Raw genomic sequence first — 17,521 nt, 5'->3', positions numbered from 1 at the left:
TAAGTCCGTACCCATTACAAACAAAGCAGGTAGTCGACATGGCGATCGCAGTCACAAGCAACACTCACTCCATCGGTCGATTTCACGCCTGATATCCATCCAACTTGCCTGAATATTCCATCACGTTCTGCACCAACTTGCATGTCACATCTGGGCACATCATGCAGCTTCTCGGCGCACAACCCTCAATCGCCTGGCGCTTGCTCTTGAGAGCGAAGCCGGTTATCATTCATTCCCAGCCTGTGTCATGTTTGCGGTTTTCGACGTCACGCCAAGTGCGGATATCGAACCAGACCCATTCCCCGTAAGACCGACCCGACTTGCACTAGGTGTATCCGATTTCCTGGACTCAGACCACTGGAAAGCTGACCGGTCATATGTTCTCTTTGCTTCTCACCCGCAGGGTCCGTAACCTCGACCAATTCCACACTTACCAGCTGCTGTCCTCGTCGTCGCGGACTCCGTTGCTGACACTCTGGACTACTTCGTGGTGCTCGACGTGCCGTGTCGTCGCACCGCTGATACAAGAACTCATCGAGTCTGGCGTTGGAGAGGCCGAGGGCGGTGTGGGATATTGCACCGTCGAATATGACGCGCCCGACGTCATGGCGGCCGGGCTGGGTCTCACTTACATGGTCAATTCGGTTCCGACATTGCTCAGCTTCGATGCCGGCGAGGCCCAGGTAGAGACCAAGGTGACGGACGGCAGACGGCTGGCGGATCGGAAGTTCCTCGAAGAGTGGATCAGGAACGAGGCAAGACGGCATGGGAACCGGGGAGGCGGAGGACACGCTGGTCCGAACCTCCTCGGCAGGCTGTTCGGCAGGTCAACATGATTTGGTATGATTCGATGATGAATAATGATACCCGCATGCCAACAACCAGGCTTCCACGCTTCGCACGCTTCGTCCTGAATACTGCCTTGTGCCTCGTTCGTGACAGGTCTGCTTGACTGAGACTAACTGGGTAGAGTCCTCTTGGTATCTACCTTCTAGGTTCCCGAAAGCTGATATATCAAGCTAGGCAGGTAGCATCGACTCAGGGCCATGTCTCGGGGGAACCGGGTGGCAGTTCTGACCTAGAATGCTTGCCCTTGGACAGAAATGTATCTGGGCTCGGGGTCAAGGTCATTCATCCGGTGCCGGTGCCGGTGCCGGTGTCGGTATGGCACCCGCTTACCGTGTCTTCGACGGATAAGCCGAGAGAACTAAGTAACCACGAAGTTCACTGGGTCGTTGCCTCGTACCTCTGACAGTGCCTTTCCGGTCTCAGCACGTTCATCGTGAGCTGCCGTGCGTGGGCAGTTTGGCCTTCAGCGACCTTCGAGTCTGCTCGTTGAAACAATCGTGAGGACCGGATAGATGATTTGGAGCCTGGGTTAAATTCAAGCATGTTTGGTCTCGGGATCCTTGGGGGTCTCCGAGAACATGGTGGAGGGTTTTGGGAGATGCGCTGAACTTGCTTGGAAGTAAGCACTCATAAGGTCGTGTCCAAAGCAGAGCAGCAGCCCTCACGACTTTCAGCATAAAGCTGTGTAACCCGACCATGCCTATTTCAACTTCATGCATACGCCATCCGGCAATTGCCGATGGAACAGAAGCAGCCATAGATAGTAGGGTCGCGTCCAGGGCAGAGCGGTCTCACGACTTTCACCATAAAGCTGTGTAACCCGACCATACCTGTTTTAACCTTATGCATACGCCACCCGGCGGAACATAAGCAGTAGAGTCGTTTCCAGAGGCAGCGCCCTCACGACTTTCACCATAAAGCTGTGTAACCCGACCATGCCTGTTTCAATTGGATGCATACGCCACCCGGCAATCACCGTATGGAACACGAGCAGCAGAGTCGAGCTCTCTCACGACTTTCAGTATAAAGCTGTGTAACCTGGCCATGCCTATTTCAATTGGATGCATACGCCACCCGAGTCTCAGCCAGCGCTGCCCTCACGACTTTCACCATAAAGCTGTGTAACCCGACCATGCCTATCTCAATCGCATGCATACGCCACCCGGAAATCGCTGCATGCTGTTCCATGGAAGGGATTTGCCAAGTGCCATTCTTGCAAAAGCCCAGATCCCTCTCTTTCAGAACAGAAATATGCAAGGGGTGCTCTCGGTTGTTACACATCTGCGAACTTCCTTAGCTCGAGCTTAGATATCCAGTATTGAATGTTGTGTGACCGCAACCTTTTGTGACACGGCAGCTCCAAGACTTGCCCAACATCATATTCCAGCTTTGGTGAAGCTCTGTTGAACCGGACTTTAGGTGATGTCGCCATGGAGTACCCAGTCCAAGCACCTGCCTCATAGTCGAAACGGTGACACAGGACCGATATTCATTGGAAGCCCGTCGTCAAAATACTCAGATGATGTCGCCCAACACCTTTTGTGAGGAGAGATGTGACCGCCGTGATCCCCAAAGCACCTTACCCGACCTGCCAAACCATGCCCAACCAACGCCAAACTACACCAGTACCACGTTATCCTGTCCATCCCATACCTCATAATTCTCATGATCTCCACAGACACCATACATAGCCGAAGGAGCCGAGAACAGCTCGAACATCCCGGTCACCCTTGCAGATCCAGAACCTGCCGTAACACGACCTCGGAAGCTCTGTACCACCTTCCCCTCGCCTCGAGCTCGTCCTCCACCCCGCCCTGCGCATTCTCCCTCCTCCGCTTCGCTTCCCTCGCCGCGGCAGCACTATTCGCCTTCCTGTTCTCCAGCGCGGCCACCTCGGCCCGCAGCCGTTCCATCTCCTTCCTCTTCCGCGGCACCTGCCCGCCAAGCAGCTCCAGCTGCCTATCCAAACCAGCCAGCTCCCTCCTCTTCTCATCCACCAGCGCGAGCGTCTTGCCCAGCGGCAGATTCATCTCCGGCTTCCCATCGGGGGCAAGCTGCTGCGCAGCCCTCAACTCGGCCACCCTCTTCTCGAGCGTCGCAATCTTCCCGGGCAACTCCTCTAGCAAGGCCATCTCCGCCCGAACCCTCTCGTATCGCCCCGCAAGATCGCGCCCGCGCGCCTCGAGATCGGCCACCATCCCCGCCACCTCGGTCTTGCGCGCCTTGAGCGTGGCCTTGGCCGCCGCATTGCTCTCCTCGAGGTCTGCGTTCTCCTGCGGCGTGACGATCAGGGGCGGGTCGCCGACGATGGCGCGGATGAACTTCTCCTTGGTGACCTGCTCGACGTAGGAGAAGCGCAGCTTGGCGAAGAGCTCCTTGTAGTGCGCCAGGTCGGCTTCGAGGGAGGCTGGGGTCGGCGCATCGAGCGAGGAGGTGGAGACGTCCGAGGTGCGGGCCACGGCGTTTGCGGGTTCATTGTTGTTGTTGGTGTTGTTGTGATTGTCGCGTGATGGTACAGCGGAGGAGATGGGCTCGCTGATCTTCAGAATGGTATACTCATGACCCGAGGCGGATTGCAGGTCCTGGAGAGCGCGCAGAACCTTGGCGGTGCGCTGCCGATCGGTTTCGGCGGGCGAGGGCGCGCGGCGCATCGTGTTATATGGGCGAGACAGCTTTAAGCTCGCCCCTCTCGAGGTTCTCGAGCAATCTCCTTGGCCGAGCTGGTTAGACGCGGTGATGCTTATCGCGTTCCTAAAATCGCAATGAGAGCGGTGTTTGTTGATGTTGTTACCAAAATCGGCTAGTGAACGAGATGGGATGAGATAAGAACCTTCCCCTAACCCTGGATTCTGCTCCTCCAAAGCTCCGAGTTCCACGACGGCTTCACGATCAAGGTACCTTTCCCAAAGCTTCATGGCACATGGACGTGATGAACACTGGAGTCAAGCTGTATGGCATCTCGATGCTGTATCATGTTATAAAGCTGTTCTTACAGAATGCTATGTGTACCGCTAAGTAATTAGCAACTATTCATATCCTATTTAGCTGTTTTCCATCCCCATCCTAGCCATGACCACCTAAACCTATTCACTTAATGATACCAGGTCCTCAGCCTGGTGGGAGCCCAGCTTCTTACCACCCGAGGTCAGAAGAGAGTGTGTAAGAATGAGACACCCAAATGGAAAGAGTCAAACAAGGAAAGCAAGCAACCCCCCGCCGGAAGCGGCCTTGAATATAGCAAGACAGCGCGGACAAGCAGCTCATTCTATCCCCGCCGCATCCCCTGCAGGCCGAGGTTGAAATGCATATCGTCCCGAAGACGATTCTGATCGGATTAATGAAGCCCCTCCACAAGAGAATAGGGCTGCCTCTTGAAGAAGCCTCTCCCATATTTTGCCGTGATCTCTTCACCATCCCCGATGTCCCTTATCGCCACAAGCATCTGCCTCCACCGCCCAGAGATTTTCATCACCATGAATGCGGCAGAGGGATTTGTACTGTGGTTCACCTTCCGCACCCAGTTGCCCATCCGTCTAGGGTAGATATCCGCTACCGGCTCGTCATCCAGGTCCGGGCGGCAGAGGGTCATCGTCCAGTCGCCAGCGCAAGCACCCAGCGGCACCAGCTCGCCAACCAACTCGCCGAGGATGTCGTGTGTTTTGTAAGGGCCCACCGAGCGGATGCCAGTCCCTTTTGATCCGTCGTCCGAGATGCGGGGGATTCGCGGGATTCTGGTCTCGGCGCAGCGACAGGACTTGCTTGTGCAGAGATCGCAGGGCCGGTCGCCCGGCATAACAACACTGGGATCCGCCGGCCAATGCCAACGCCATCCGGCTGGGCGCAACCAATAAGACGCCTTGCCTTCGTTGTAATAGCACGACTTGATGATGCGGAATGGCTCCAGGAGAGGGGCGATCAGGTCCGCGGTAAGCCCTGTGGTGTCTGTACTTTCCCAGATGAACTCCGGAAGTTCTAAGCACTCCCATATCGACTTCTGCAGCATGTTGCCGATAGCGGACAACTTATGCACATACTCGATGTCGAGTTTCGAGTGGAAAGACGCAAGTTCGTCCTTGAACAATGCGAGATCGATGCAATCCTTTTCGAGGGGGAGGAGGCAGAGCAGACCGTCATCGTTTCCACAAATATTCCTCCAACACCGGCCTTCACGCAAGTAATCATGTAGATCCTCTCGTTTCGTTTCGTCCCATTCGAGCAGTTGCAACAATTCGTCCACGAGCTGATGTTGTGAGCCTTCCACTCCCGCCGCGGCTCTTTCAAAAGATCGTTCGACTTGCATCCTACAAAATCGCGACAGGAAGGTGTGCAGTTCCGGGTAGCCGTGCATCGGCCCCTCTACCGACCTAACAAGCTCAAATCCGCCGGATACCATTGGCTTTGATTTGGAGTACTGTTTCCATTCTCGAACCAAGAGTGAGAGCCGGTCAAATCCTAGCTTGCTCGAAAGCTCGTCGGCGATCACACTTCCATCCGGGACAGCCTCACGGCCTCGAAGCAGGGCGAAAACATGCTCCACTGCGCCTTTGTCGGGGATCTCTTGAGCAGGCGGAGTAGGCGGCAGCTCTATTTTTCGCTTCTTTGAGGGCCTCTCCGTCGACATGTCGAGCTCTCTTTTTGAGTTGATCATCCTCGCTGTCTTGCGGATCGGTGGCAATGCCCCCACCAGCGGAGAGTTGAGACCTTGTTTAGGGTGCCGTTGAATAACCGGGTGGGCTTGGGGTTGGATCTGCATGGAACGCGCGGCGGCTTCTGGGAGATGGGTTTGTGGCTGCATAACAACGTCAGGTCGCTGAGTCGTTGCAGTCGCCGCTGCCTCAAGCAGGGCGGGTAGAGGCTCCTGCAGAGGAAGCCGCTGCCCCGGCGGGCTCGCCTGCTCCACGGATCCAGACTCAGATGTATTAATCAGTCCCGGAGTCGGAGCAGTTGCGGACATCACGTGCGACTGCTGCAATTGTTGCGGTTGCACGGCGTTGGCTGGAAGTGGCGGCCGAGCAGGTGATTCGGTCCTTTTCAGAGGTTCTTCCGAGAGCTGCTCCTCTTGTCCTTCCGCATTTGTTTCCTGTGGTAACTGAGGTGCAGGCCGCACGGCCTGTGACTCTAGTGGGTTATGCGTATCCGATGCCGCCTTTTCAGGGAGCGGTGTTGCCGACTGTGTAGGTTGTGAGACTGTGGCCTCAGGGCTCAATGGCGCGACAGCATCTGGCACCGTTGCATGGCGCTCTTGTAAGCACGTCGTCTCAGGGGTGTGCGGTAAGTGCTCCTCTCCCGGCTGCGGCGGGGGGGTTTCATATATCCGGAAGTCGTCTGCAGAGATGGCGAACTTGTCAGGGCAGTTCTTATTGCAGAACCGATAATCGGCAGGCATATCCGGGGATGATTTGTACTCTAGATTGATGGCGATGGCGTAGTTGGGCCCAAGGTTTAGAACCTGGTGATATGTACCTGGCTCCGTCACGACGGCTTGCCCGGGTGCGCAGTAATCCAGCGTGTACTCGATTCCCCACTCGTCCAGCTTTTCTGGAGGAATGTGCCGGCTGAGATGCCTCACGGCTTGTGAACAACGGCGCATCTCAGGATACTCGAGTGCCATCCTCTCTTCCAGTTTCTTGGCGAAAGCAGGCTTGACGAAGCACCAGAACTTGTGCTGCCCGGAGCGGAGGAGGTTCTCCGACCGAACATGGGCATCCTCCCTGTGCATCGTCGTGATTGTTTTGCCCTTAAGGTTGAAGTAAACATACTGAGTGTTGATACCTTCAAGAATGGCGCGGCCTCTACGCCGCAGCTTCTCGCCGGGAGAAAGCTCGACATCTTCGAAAAGCGGATTGCCAATGATATATGGTCGGGACCCCTTTGGAGGCTCTTTTGCTGAGTTATTCCATAGACGCCGTTGCTCTTCCAACGACCAGTCGATCTGATCAGTCACGGGAAGGGGCAGTTTCGGCGAAGAGAACCTGGCCCTCTTGCCGGTATCGACCTTGACAAGACCCACTTTGTCGGCCTTGTAAGTGAATGAAGTGGCATGGTTCTTGGTTGGGCGAGCCACCTTCTGCACGTTGAGAGGTGGGAGTTCTCGGACTTGCAGCTTGAAGTAACCTCGGTCTCGCACGACAGGGTGGCTGGAGTAAAGTTCAAAGAGTTCCTCATTCAGGTTGTGGATGTCTTGGTAAGTGCAGTCGAAGAGCGGAGACGCATGTTCAGACAGTACCGGAGTCTGGTAGACGGAGCCATCGCTCAACCTGATGCCGTTTGAGGCCTGAGGTGCGGCGTGAGGGCTTGGTGTGCCGGCAGAGGGGGCCGTTGCGCCAGGTGTGGGCAACTCCGACTTTGGCTCGGCGTCCAAAGGCAGATGCGCTGATGTTGGCTCGCGGTCGCTGCTGGCATTCTCGGCCTGAGGTGTTTGCTCCTTGGCTGGTTCAGCGCACGGTAAATTCTGCTGTATGACGATAGGGGTATGAGATGAAGAAGTGACACTTTCGACCTGGTGTGTTTGCTCCTTGGCGGCTTCGGCGGGAGCTGAGGTCTGTTGTGTGGGAATAAGGGTATGTGATGAAGACGTCACACTTCCGACCTGGGGTGCTTGCTCCTTGGCTGGTTCGGCGCGATCTGAAATCTGCTGAGTGGTGATAGGGGTGTGTGATGAAGACTTGACCGACTCGTGGACCGCTGGCGGTGAGGGTAAGGTGCGCGGCGCGGCCAGATTACAGATATCAACTAGGCCGATGGAGACCTGGTCAATTCGACCCAGTAGGTGTTGTAGCAGGTCCCGTCCTGCCTTCGTCTTCGGTGGCTGCACTTTGCGACCGTAGGTGAGGCCGTGTTCAAGATAGCTTCTCAGAACACTGCTGATCTCGCCCACCTCCCGGGTAATGGAGTCGACCTTCGGCTGAAGCGCATCCATCTCAGGCTTGGGCGCCGTGTGCGGGTAACAATGGTGCGCCGCAGTCAATTGGAGATTTCACCTGCGGCCGGCGCAATTGCTGGGGTTTGTGAATCTGTCGTCCAGTTAGGCGAGATAATCGCGTGTCGGTGGGGGTGCCGCGGCGCCGTGTTGGTAACACCGTCACACGGACGGACGGGCAAACTCGTCCCTTTTTAAGCCCCGTTTGTCCGCCGTCTAAGGTCAAACATGCGAAAACGCAAAGATTCCAAGTGCGCTTGAGCGTCAATGATACAGTATTGTTTTTAGAGTCTTTGTCTCTATTGTTTTGTGCTTTCATGGGTCTAATGGATGCTGTCTGAGTCGGATTGGTTCCTCCAGCTCGATTCCATTTCGTCTGAATGACGTTGTGTTTCTCAAACTTACGATCAGTTAAGTTTGAGCATTGTATGGTATGTACACACAACTCTGGCTCGGATGGGTCCGCGAAAGCCCTGGATCGGTGACAAAGAGAGAGGTAAGATAATAAGGGAAGTTGAAAGGACTCAGTCCCTTTTGTCACCAGGCTGCCCCGAGTAGGTACAGTACGAAGGACCTCAGGCTAAGTACAGTACCCTACATACGGTACCTTACGACATACCACTCACAGAGCGGTTGATAATTTCATAGGTAAGGCCCCACAGTGGTGGGGAGCCCCGAGCTTGCACAGTAATTGATGACGGCGGTACTCCGTACGGATAATCGATAAGATCCATTCCCTCATTACCTGTGCACGATACGTACTACTCCGTTCTGTACGTCCATTAAACAGCGAACAGCTTGCCCTACAACAACCGGCCATATCGGCCGCATCTCGCAACCCTTGGTCTGATCTTGCGGCTTGGGATCCTCTGTGTCACACCTTGGAGGATATGGACAAGCAACGCCTGAGCCATGACACGATATTGACCGACGATGCTGTCGCAGAACTCCTAGCGAAAGAGGCGAGTGAGGCCTCGATCAGATATTCTTCGATGGGCCTTGAGGCATTCAAATCCACAAAGTATGCCTCTCCCATCCGGTACGCTTGAGACGTAGTGGCTTACGGTGATGGATGGCGCATAGACCGTTGAACAAGGCCAAGCCGAACACACGCTTTCTGGGGCGCATCATCAAAGAAACGACGAGCCACAATGCCGCCCTTTTAGCGAAAGAAGCAGCGGAAGCCCAGGCGCGCCTCGACAATCTGACCGAGGTAGAGGAGAAGAAACGGCGCAAGCTCAACCCGAGTGCTTCAGATATACGACGCCGGCAGCTGGGTGCGATATCATCTATTCTCAAAGGCCGGGAGCGGACCAACAAGACAGAGCCGACGGACACACCAAGGCGGGACACCAGACGACGCAGCAGGGATCGTTCTCGAGATCGCTCCCGCGAACGAAGTAGCCGGCGAATCAGGCGCGACGGAGATCGTCAAGACAAAGAGGGACGTCGGTCCCACCGAGAACGTCATGGCGTGACAGCAGAAGAGCTTCGGGATCGCCGCAGCAGGTCACGCTCGCCGCGATACAAGGAGCGCAAGCAGCGCGATCGGTCACCGCTGGACAGCAGCGAGGAGGATAATAGATTGCGTCATTCCAGGCCCCGTCGAATAGCTTCGAAAAAGAACCAGGACCTGATGGAAAGCCAGTCCTCCAGGCACAGAGACTATGGACGGCTTCGCGAGGACGACGAGACATTTTCCAGTCGTTCAAAACGTGCCATACCTCTCGATGAAAATGACTCCGACCCGCTAGAAGAGTTCATCGGTCCTGCACCGCCATCGAGGTCTCCTGTGCACACACGCGGAAGAGGCGCGATCCGGGGCTCGGCCACGATGGACAATCGCTTTGCTGAGGACTATGACCCCGCTTTGGACGTGCAACTAGAGCCTGCCGAAAACGGTGACTGGGACGAAGCGCTCGAGGCGTTTCGTGACCGCCAGAAATGGAAAATCCAAGGAGCAGAACGGCTACGGGCAGCCGGCTTCACAGACGAGCAAATCAAGAAGTGGGAGAAGGGAGGGGAGAAGGATATTGATGACGTGCGGTGGAGCAAAGTCGGTGAGAAGCGTGAATGGTACGGCTTTCCCATCTATGTTATCCCCATTCCTGAACCCTGAATGGAAGACGCGCACAGAAGGACATTGTGGAACTGATATATGGCGTTTTAGGGATCGAGGAAAGGAAGATAGTGAACGCTGACACGGAACGACTGGGCTATCTTCAACATCTTACTGGCGTTTTAGGGCAGTATCATGGTACTCTTGGTGTTTGTGTGTCATTCTTCGGTATCTGGTAACGGCGTTGGGACTACTAGAACTTAGATGGCTCCGGAAAAGGGAGGGCTTGGGACATTGTCGAATCACTATGGGACAGACACGATGGCATGTACGAAGCAGGTGACGAATGATGGTTTGGTTGCAACCTGAACTCGCATTGCGTTCAGCCTGAATCATCCTTGCTTTCTCGGGCTGTCAGCATTGCCACGGTCGAGCAAACCTCGAGAACAGTGGACCACGGTCGTACCACCTAGACGCTCCTTTCCCATGACCGATGTCTGACTCAATCTCCAATTGATAACCGCGAAAATGTCTTTGGGCTGGCAATACGGTCAATGGCCGAACCAAGGCACGCAAGACGCAGCCTACATCCCTAACTCAGTGGACACGACATTCCGAGGCCTTCCAGCAGCAGCCGGTAGTTGCTAATCTTGGGCCCCTTTTTCATGGTTTCGCCGGTTCTTGTGCACGCTCTAGCTCCTATGCAGGGAGCACTCGAGACAATCGTATCCAACACAATCCTCCCGCCTTATTTACTCCCCCAAGCAATCTTCTGCCCTTGCTTCGTCATCAGCTCCCCTTCCTTAGCCGTCGAGGCATCCAGCACACTATCCGCTTCGCTCTCGTCATTCGTAGCCCACATCCTCTCAATACACAGTTCGAAGGGCCCCGGTATTCTGTCGGTAAGCCCTACGCCGATGGACCTGACCTTCTGCCTCATGATCTCGGTCTGCGGTTCGACCACGAAGCCGTGGTTCGTCCGCACAAAGTCGTTCCACTTGATCAGCACCGTCTCCCACTCCCCGGGCTTCTTGACAAACAGCCGGTGCTGGTGCAGGTCCGTGGGAACCACGGACTCGGTCTGCACGTTGACGAAGTAGCTCCTGCCGTCGGACTTGACGCGCAGGGCGAGGTAAACATATGGGTCGATGTTCCAGAGACTGCGCCCGAAGACGGTGGGCGGCCTGTCTCGTGTCCTGAAGGCCGCGTAGCCTGTCCGCTTGATTTCCGGGCGGTTTTTGGGGAGTTGTGTGGAAATGGTTCCGTGGAAACGGGCGTAGCCCGGCGAGTGGGGAGACGGGGGTCGTACGCCGGAGGAAGGCGGAGGGGAGGGCACCCAATCGAGGTTCGCATTCGAGACGCCGCCGATCTCTACATCGGACATGACCTTGCAATCTTGAATGGACGAAGGGCTGCGGAAACTGTGCAGTTCATAGGGGGTCTTGGCGCCCTTGATACCTTCGAGGCTGAAGACTGTCGGCAACACCCTCCGGTCAGCGGCGCTACGATGATCACCCGGTCGACTGTGAGTTGATACGTACCAATGTGTGAAAGCCTCTTGAACTCATCCAGGCTGCGGCCGATAAAGCCCTTGTACAAGAGGGGCCTTGTAGCCTGCATGATGGGCAGCCAGGGAGCTTGCTGGACGAACGGAATATGTACTGGAGAGCTACCGGGTAAGTTGATCCTCGATTGGGCGTCAGCGCCAGTTAGGTTAGGGTCCTGAGCATATTCTCGATTGCACCAGCATAGTCCACTTGGAAAACGAGCTGGAGGTGCCTAATCCATCAACAACAACACAGTATAAGAGCCTATTAATTAAGTTGACCATTTGATGGTTTTACTGGACGTCACTTTGCATTCGGCGGTTACCGGCTATACCCCTTGGGGTGGCCGTAACCGCTATGATGGTGGGGCATTCCAAGGTTAACGTTAGCCTCAACCACGTGCCTTGCCGGCAAAGTAACCAGGGCAAGCAACCCCAGCCTTTGGTGCTTGAGCTGAGATATCTACAGTATACCTGTTTTCCCATATCTCATCCATAAAGCTTTACGATTTCATTACTCAGCTCTCCGAGCGGCTCATTTCTGAACCGTGACGGCGATTTGGTGCCGCTTATGTAGTAGGTAGCTCAAAGCAGTTGTTCCAAACTTCTTCCAGTCCAGCGCGGGATCGGCTCACGGACCACATCTCTCCCATAAGTTCTATCCGATAAGGCAAGCTTCATGGCACAGTACCACGGTCCACCGCCGTATTGTAGCCCAAATCCATCAGTTGTAGAGTGGCAGTGATGCCTGGATTACTTGTTGACTCGAAGTTTCCTGTCTGCCGCACAAGGTTCCTACGCATAGTACTTTACGTCCTTCCATTGTCGACCTTCCTAACCCTCAACATTTCAGCCCTCTTCAAATCACCGCCACAAGGACTCACTGCTTCTGCTTTATCTCGTCGAGCAATGCAAGGTTCCCCATATTCATGGTTACAGAGTTGGAATCATTACAGTTCCTGCCAGGTGAAAGTTCCACAACTGCTTCTTCTGCACCTTCTGCACCTACCGGATGGGGCAATCACAAACTTGTGCTTGTCATCACAGCTTGCCTCTCGAAAGTGCAGTATACTTAGGCTCTGTTTTGTCCAACCTTCTGTCTCATGCAGACCTGTGGTGGATTTGCCAGATGGCTCCTGGAAGAATGATCTTTCATTGTACGTACTTTATTTCATATTGGGATCTGGTCAGCAGGTGACAATAAGGGTTTGAATGTTCCTCTCTGGCCGGCATGTCTCTGGTGGCTTTCCATTGCTGTCTCATCCATCCTCCATCATACCTGCAACTTTCATCCTGCAGCCAGCCCATACATAAACGCACTAGATTGGAGTTCTGTTCATCCTTGTCCAGACCTCCCTGTAAAATTGCTGATTCTCTCGCCGCTGTCGTGTCTCTTCTGTATCATGTAACAAGGTCGAGTCTTCAAGATATGAGTATCACCTCAAACAAAGCAATAATGTAGCGCTCTGGGTGTCCCATCACATCCACATCTGTGACTGGGACACAGTCTCTTAAACCCGCACATCCATCCAAACAGCAAGGGCGAGTTCCATGGAGCGTTTCCTTTCAACATCTGCTTTGGCATCTCCCTTCACTGCCGCTCCCCCACTTCCTGGTCGTTGGCACAAACTTAGTCTGGGAGTCACTGGGGCCCTGAGCAACCACACTATCCATTTCCGAGAAGTGGTGATCTCATCCATTGTGTCCTGAACTCTAGTTTGCACCCTTTCTGCAGCCCTTTCAACATGACACCGCTATGCCTCTGTTTGCTCTTCCCCACGCATCGGATCAAACTTCCAGTCACAGTTCTGCTCCAACATTTTGTGTCAGACTCCGTCACTCGCCAACGTCTACCCATAAATGAGGCGCCCACACCCCTTGCTTGCATCAATCCCCATCGCCTCTGATCGAACCAGCTTGGAACCACACCCCTGAATTAGTAAATATAAACAACAAAATCACACTCAACAGCTTGGAGCCTGTTAACACAGCCCTGAGTGGGCAGGGGCTCCCCTTTCCTCAAACGAGACCTGTCACTGTTGTGACGCCCTTTTGCTGCAAGTCAGCACCCCTTACACTGACAACATCGCTGTCATGTTGACAGTCTCATTGCACACCCCTGAGTGTCGCATACCCTTGACTTATACCGCAACAATAATAGGAGTGTCCTGAGAAGTAACTCCTATGACTGTCCGGCACTGTATCCTGTGCAAGGCTGCCCTGTCAGCCACCATTCACCCCCGGATGGCCCTCCAAATCAGGCAAGCGGGTCCTCCGGTGCATGCTTGCCGTCGCCGGAGTCACAGCATAACCAGCGCCCCCGGTCTGCCTCGCCGAGCCCCGGGATCAGCTGCCGAAAATCAACGTCAACCGGAGCCCCGTCTCCTAATCGGCCTCCGTGATTCGCCGCCGTCTTCACCCAAGGCGCATTTTTCTGATTCGCCGGTCCCGAGCACCTTGCTGATTCAAACCAGCCTTTCCTTCTCCCGTGAGCATAAATACCGGCCCAAATTTTCCGCAGCTTCAACCTTTCTTCCCTCCTTCACACAACCCACAACCTGCTCGCAGTGGTGTCTTTCCGGAGTGCAACCGCAAAGCGTCAAAGGTGAGTGACCTCCTACCCTCCTGTGTTTGAGCACAGCGTCTGCGAGTAACTGATTTTGTCTTATGGCCTTGGCTTTGCCTCAGTCTGCTTCGTCTGCTTTGTCTGCTTCGTCTGCTTCGCCTGCTTCGTCTGCTCCGTCTCTGATTCTGCAGTCCCTCTGGGTTCCGGAGAGTGAGAATAAGGCCCTCTGCCTGCAGACAAGTGTTTTGGGGTGGAAGGAAGCCGATTTCCCTCTCCCAGCGTGGGCAGTGGGCCTGAGATGCAAGGACACAAACCCGGGCACCATCACCTTTGTTGCAACCATGGCCGCTCCTTCCCTTCCTTCCCACCCTCCACCCCCCCAAAGATCAGCTCCCCCATCTTTTTGGCTTCTTGTTCCTTGTCCTCCCTCCCCGAGTTCAACCGATCATCCCATTCACACGCTGAACTCGAACCGAGATCACCGATCCTTGCTCCAGTTCTCCGTCAGGAATACCATCTTTCACCTGCCCAGAGATCTCTCCGTCTTCCACAGCTTCATCGTTCCTGTCATACTTCTTTCCTGTCATACCTCTTCTCTCTGTCACCTCGGTGTCAGACTTGAAAGTCGGTCCCAGAAATCCCCAACTGTTGGCCCTCTTTTGCGTCTTACACCACGCGTTCCCTTGTTGACCGACCTGACCACCAACAATTCTACCACCGCAAGGCAGAAGACTTATCTCACAAGGCCAGCAGCAGGGTTACCATCATCAACCCGCTTCCACAGGACTTGACATTCTTTTTCTTAAACCAATATCCATTCTCTTATCATCTTTCCCTCGTGGAAGCAAGACCATCACTTCAGCTTGACCAGATCAATCAATCACCGATTCAACAATGTCGGCCATGATCAGAGCATCCCGCGCTGCCGCCACTCCCGGTAAGGCGCGCCGGACCCGCTCGTTCAGTCTCAGCGACGAGTCCACGACCGGATACGGTTCGGATGATGGTAAGTAGCTGCTTCAATAGTCGATATCTGTCTTCCCTTGTCTTCTCCCTCATTTCCATCTCCATCCTGTTTCGCACATTTTGGCGGCGGCGAGGAGAGATGGTTTTTGAGGTTGAGAACCTTGATGGCGAAGCCCATCAGGATGGCTTATAAGTCGGGTTTTGGCTGACACCTTTCAGCTGGTTGCCGCCTGTCTGCTGCCAGCATGGACGATTCTCCTCATCGTGTTCGGTAAGTTGCCCCCAGAACCAAGGGGAGTCTCGCTTGTTCCACTCGCTGACTTCGGGCCAGCTTCTCTCCTATCACCCAGGAGTTCGGCAAGATGAGCATCGCTTCCAGCGATGTCTCCAGCTGCTCGGACCGTGATCTTGAGTAGGTCTTGATGGCATTGGCATCTCCAACGGCCACTTACTGATTCCTTTTTCGCAGTTCGGTTCCTTTCGAGCTTGGCGATCGGCCCAGCGGTGATGTCTTTGAGACCTCTCCCCTGAAGACCGCTCTCAAGCCCAACAAGGATGCCACCTTTGGTATGGCACCCAAGACACCCATCAGGGACATTGAGGAGCGCCGTCAGCTGCGTTCCGTGACCGCTGGAAACGCTCTTATGCCGGTCACTCCGTACCGCACGGGCCACGAGATCAGCGGTGTTGACCCCCAGGGTCTTTACCCGCCCAGTGCTTGCGTTTTCGTCGCCAAGTAAGTCATGTTCCGTCCAAGCCCTTTCTTGACGATGATCAACTCTGACGATTGGATCAAACAGTCTCCCTGAGGGCAAGGACGATCGCGCCCTCGAGGCGGCCGTCACGCGTGAGTTCAGTCGGTTCGGCACTGTTTTCGTCAAGATCCGCCGCGAGGGTAGGGGCACCAGTACCGGCATGCCCTATGCTTTTGCCCAGTACACCGTAAGTCGTCGGCCATTCCTTGTTTTCGAGCTTGGCCTCTCTAACGGACACCAGAACGACGAGGATGCCAAGACGGCTGTGGAACAGGGTAGAGGTATTGTGATCCTTGGTCGCCCTTGCCGCACCGAGAAGGTTAAGGCAAACCGTAAGTGTGGCGTCGACCTGCTGCTCCATCATCCACACACACTGACACATGCCTTTGCTCATCTTAGGCACCTTCGTGATGTACAGTCGCCGCGGTGACGACATCACCACCGACATCGCTCGTGAGATTCTCGAGCCGTATGGTGAGCTCAGCAAGTGCGAGCCTTTGAGCCTTCAGATGCAGCAGGCCATGAACATTCCCTCGGCTGTCCTGGTCGAGTTTGCCAAGTTTGATCCGAAGCGCGACCTGAACTCGGTAAGCATCAGTCAACTCAACTCGGCTCTCATTACAAAGCAACTCGAGCGTGCTGACCTTTGCTCACAGGCTGTCCGCCAGCATGACGGATTCCGCATTGATGCTTTCGATGTGAAGAAGAAGAACTTCATCTCACGCACTGATGCCGATGAAGAGTTCCTTCGCAAGTACGATGTGGACCGTCGCTCTGTCTTCGTGGGCAACCTGCCCTCTGAGGTCGATGAGGACGAGATCATGGACCTGTTTTCCGATGTTGGTGAGGTCCTCGATGCGACCATTGTCAAGCGAACCAATGGCGCCGGCGTCACCAAGGCTTTCGGGTTTGTCGAGTTTGCCCGGGCTGACATGCCGGACCGCGCGGTCCAGAATTTTGTAAGTTGTCGCACATGTGACGCCTACACTTGTGCCGCCTTCACTTGATGCTGACAATCTTTTCTCGCTTGTAGAACCAAGCCGTCTTCCGCGGCGAAATCTTGAGGGTCGAGCGGAAGGTCTTCCGGCATCTGGGCACTCCTCGCCGTGTCAAGTCCCAGGCGTTCAACATCAACACGTCAACCACGCCCAAGACACCTGCCCGTGGCCACTTCTCCGCCAAGAAGGATACTCCCGGCCGTGTTGAGAACGGCTACCCTTACAACCCCAGCCCTCTTGGACAGGCTTTCGTGCCCTTCGGTTACCCTGCTCCGAGCCCCACGGCTCCCGCTGACGGACACCCGATGTTCAGTGCGGCCGGCATTCCCATCACCCCAACGGGCTCCGCGTTCGCGCCCAACCCGTTCACGTACGCTGGCGGCTACTGGCCTGGCATGTCCATGGCCCAGGACCCGGTGACTGGTCACACCTTCTACACGTACACTCCGCCGGTCGCCTCAGCCCACGCGGCTCGTGTTCCAGAGACGCCCACTCGTGTTCCGGAGACGCCCACTCGCGTCCGCACCCGTGAGCATCATTACCACCACAAGGCTTGATCAAACAAGCCTCGTGTGTCTTCTCATCTTTTCACTGTCAGGGTTAACACAACATCGTTTCGTTCATCGCTTTGGTCCTCGATTTTCATCATTTTTTTTCTCCTTTCATCTTCATTCATCGGCGGTACAGCACTCGTCGCCATAATGTCCGGTCATGCTTCTCGCCATCGAGTCGACTTCATGACAGAAACAACAATGACGGCGACCTGACGAGTCTTTCAGACCCGCTCAAAGAAAGGGCGGGCAATCACGACTTGACGACGACTTGTCCACTCGGCCTGAACAAAGGGTCGAGCAATGACAGGT

At 55.0% G+C, this 17,521-nt stretch overlaps 8 protein-coding genes across 8 annotated transcripts; 5 read left to right on the top strand and 3 right to left on the bottom strand.

Annotated features, from left to right (window-relative positions):
* The first annotated feature begins 27 nt into the window (after positions 1–27).
* Positions 28–1,227, top strand: B0T15DRAFT_75666 (uncharacterized protein). Its single transcript, XM_062871288.1, has 2 exons — positions 28–304; positions 404–1,227. The coding sequence occupies exons 1-2, from the start codon at positions 162–164 to the stop codon at positions 834–836; spliced, it is 576 nt and encodes a 191-aa protein (XP_062727222.1). The 5' UTR covers positions 28–161; the 3' UTR covers positions 837–1,227.
* Positions 1,228–2,351: 1,124 nt separating this feature from the next.
* B0T15DRAFT_75650 (uncharacterized protein) lies at positions 2,352–3,631 on the bottom strand. The gene has a single exon (XM_062871287.1). It carries the CDS (start codon positions 3,498–3,500, stop codon positions 2,574–2,576), a length of 927 nt encoding a protein of 308 aa, XP_062727221.1. The 5' UTR covers positions 3,501–3,631; the 3' UTR covers positions 2,352–2,573.
* A 160-nt stretch (positions 3,632–3,791) lies between these two features.
* Positions 3,792–7,911, bottom strand: B0T15DRAFT_521481 (uncharacterized protein). Its single transcript, XM_062868564.1, has one exon. The coding sequence runs from the start codon at positions 7,766–7,768 to the stop codon at positions 4,184–4,186; it is 3,585 nt and encodes a 1,194-aa protein (XP_062727220.1). The 5' UTR covers positions 7,769–7,911; the 3' UTR covers positions 3,792–4,183.
* A 747-nt stretch (positions 7,912–8,658) lies between these two features.
* On the top strand, positions 8,659–9,887 carry B0T15DRAFT_386275 (uncharacterized protein; the record flags this gene model as incomplete). The annotated part of the gene is made up of 2 exons (XM_062864313.1): positions 8,659–8,789; positions 8,852–9,887. 2 exons carry the CDS (start codon positions 8,659–8,661, stop codon positions 9,885–9,887), a joined length of 1,167 nt encoding a protein of 388 aa, XP_062727219.1.
* Positions 9,888–10,231: 344 nt separating this feature from the next.
* Positions 10,232–11,557, bottom strand: B0T15DRAFT_75592 (complex I intermediate-associated protein 30-domain-containing protein). The gene is made up of 2 exons (XM_062871285.1): positions 11,369–11,557; positions 10,232–11,300 (listed from the first exon to the last, which is right to left on the bottom strand). The coding sequence occupies exons 1-2, from the start codon at positions 11,445–11,447 to the stop codon at positions 10,576–10,578; spliced, it is 804 nt and encodes a 267-aa protein (XP_062727218.1). The 5' UTR covers positions 11,448–11,557; the 3' UTR covers positions 10,232–10,575.
* Positions 11,558–11,672: 115 nt separating this feature from the next.
* On the top strand, positions 11,673–12,785 carry B0T15DRAFT_521478 (uncharacterized protein). Its single transcript, XM_062868563.1, has one exon. It carries the CDS (start codon positions 12,118–12,120, stop codon positions 12,583–12,585), a length of 468 nt encoding a protein of 155 aa, XP_062727217.1. The 5' UTR covers positions 11,673–12,117; the 3' UTR covers positions 12,586–12,785.
* Positions 12,786–13,650: 865 nt separating this feature from the next.
* On the top strand, positions 13,651–14,834 carry B0T15DRAFT_75580 (uncharacterized protein). The gene has a single exon (XM_062871284.1). It carries the CDS (start codon positions 14,041–14,043, stop codon positions 14,728–14,730), a length of 690 nt encoding a protein of 229 aa, XP_062727216.1. The 5' UTR covers positions 13,651–14,040; the 3' UTR covers positions 14,731–14,834.
* B0T15DRAFT_548965 (uncharacterized protein) lies at positions 14,834–17,369 on the top strand (the record flags this gene model as incomplete). The annotated part of the gene is made up of 9 exons (XM_062870207.1): positions 14,834–14,945; positions 15,125–15,176; positions 15,237–15,317; positions 15,375–15,641; positions 15,706–15,847; positions 15,902–15,992; positions 16,060–16,247; positions 16,317–16,619; positions 16,694–17,369. The coding sequence occupies 9 exons, from the start codon at positions 14,834–14,836 to the stop codon at positions 17,213–17,215; spliced, it is 1,758 nt and encodes a 585-aa protein (XP_062727215.1). The 3' UTR covers positions 17,216–17,369.
* Between the last annotated feature and the right edge of the window lie 152 nt (positions 17,370–17,521).

Source organism: Chaetomium strumarium (genome assembly GCF_033439665.1).
Source record: "Chaetomium strumarium strain CBS 333.67 chromosome Unknown B0T15scaffold_1, whole genome shotgun sequence".
Lineage (NCBI taxonomy): Eukaryota > Fungi > Ascomycota > Sordariomycetes > Sordariales > Chaetomiaceae > Chaetomium > Chaetomium strumarium.
The sequence above is the reverse complement of the archived record's forward strand: the minus strand, read 5'-3'. Positions and strand labels throughout refer to the sequence as shown.

Excerpts from the sequence above, each read along its gene's own strand:
- B0T15DRAFT_75666 (XM_062871288.1), top strand. The coding sequence starts at position 162 with ATGCAGCTTCTCGGCGCACAACCCTCAATCGCCTGGCGCTTGCTCTTG. Across the intron at positions 305-403 it reads TCGAACCAGACCCATTCCCC|GGTCCGTAACCTCGACCAAT; the intron begins GTAAGACCGACC and ends TCTCACCCGCAG.
- B0T15DRAFT_75650 (XM_062871287.1), bottom strand. The coding sequence starts at position 3,500 with ATGCGCCGCGCGCCCTCGCCCGCCGAAACCGATCGGCAGCGCACCGCC.
- B0T15DRAFT_521481 (XM_062868564.1), bottom strand. The coding sequence starts at position 7,768 with ATGGATGCGCTTCAGCCGAAGGTCGACTCCATTACCCGGGAGGTGGGC.
- B0T15DRAFT_75592 (XM_062871285.1), bottom strand. The coding sequence starts at position 11,447 with ATGCAGGCTACAAGGCCCCTCTTGTACAAGGGCTTTATCGGCCGCAGC. Across the intron at positions 11,301-11,368 it reads CAAGAGGCTTTCACACATTG|TCTTCAGCCTCGAAGGTATC; the intron begins GTACGTATCAAC and ends TGTTGCCGACAG.
- B0T15DRAFT_521478 (XM_062868563.1), top strand. The coding sequence starts at position 12,118 with ATGCCTGGATTACTTGTTGACTCGAAGTTTCCTGTCTGCCGCACAAGG.
- B0T15DRAFT_75580 (XM_062871284.1), top strand. The coding sequence starts at position 14,041 with ATGGCCTTGGCTTTGCCTCAGTCTGCTTCGTCTGCTTTGTCTGCTTCG.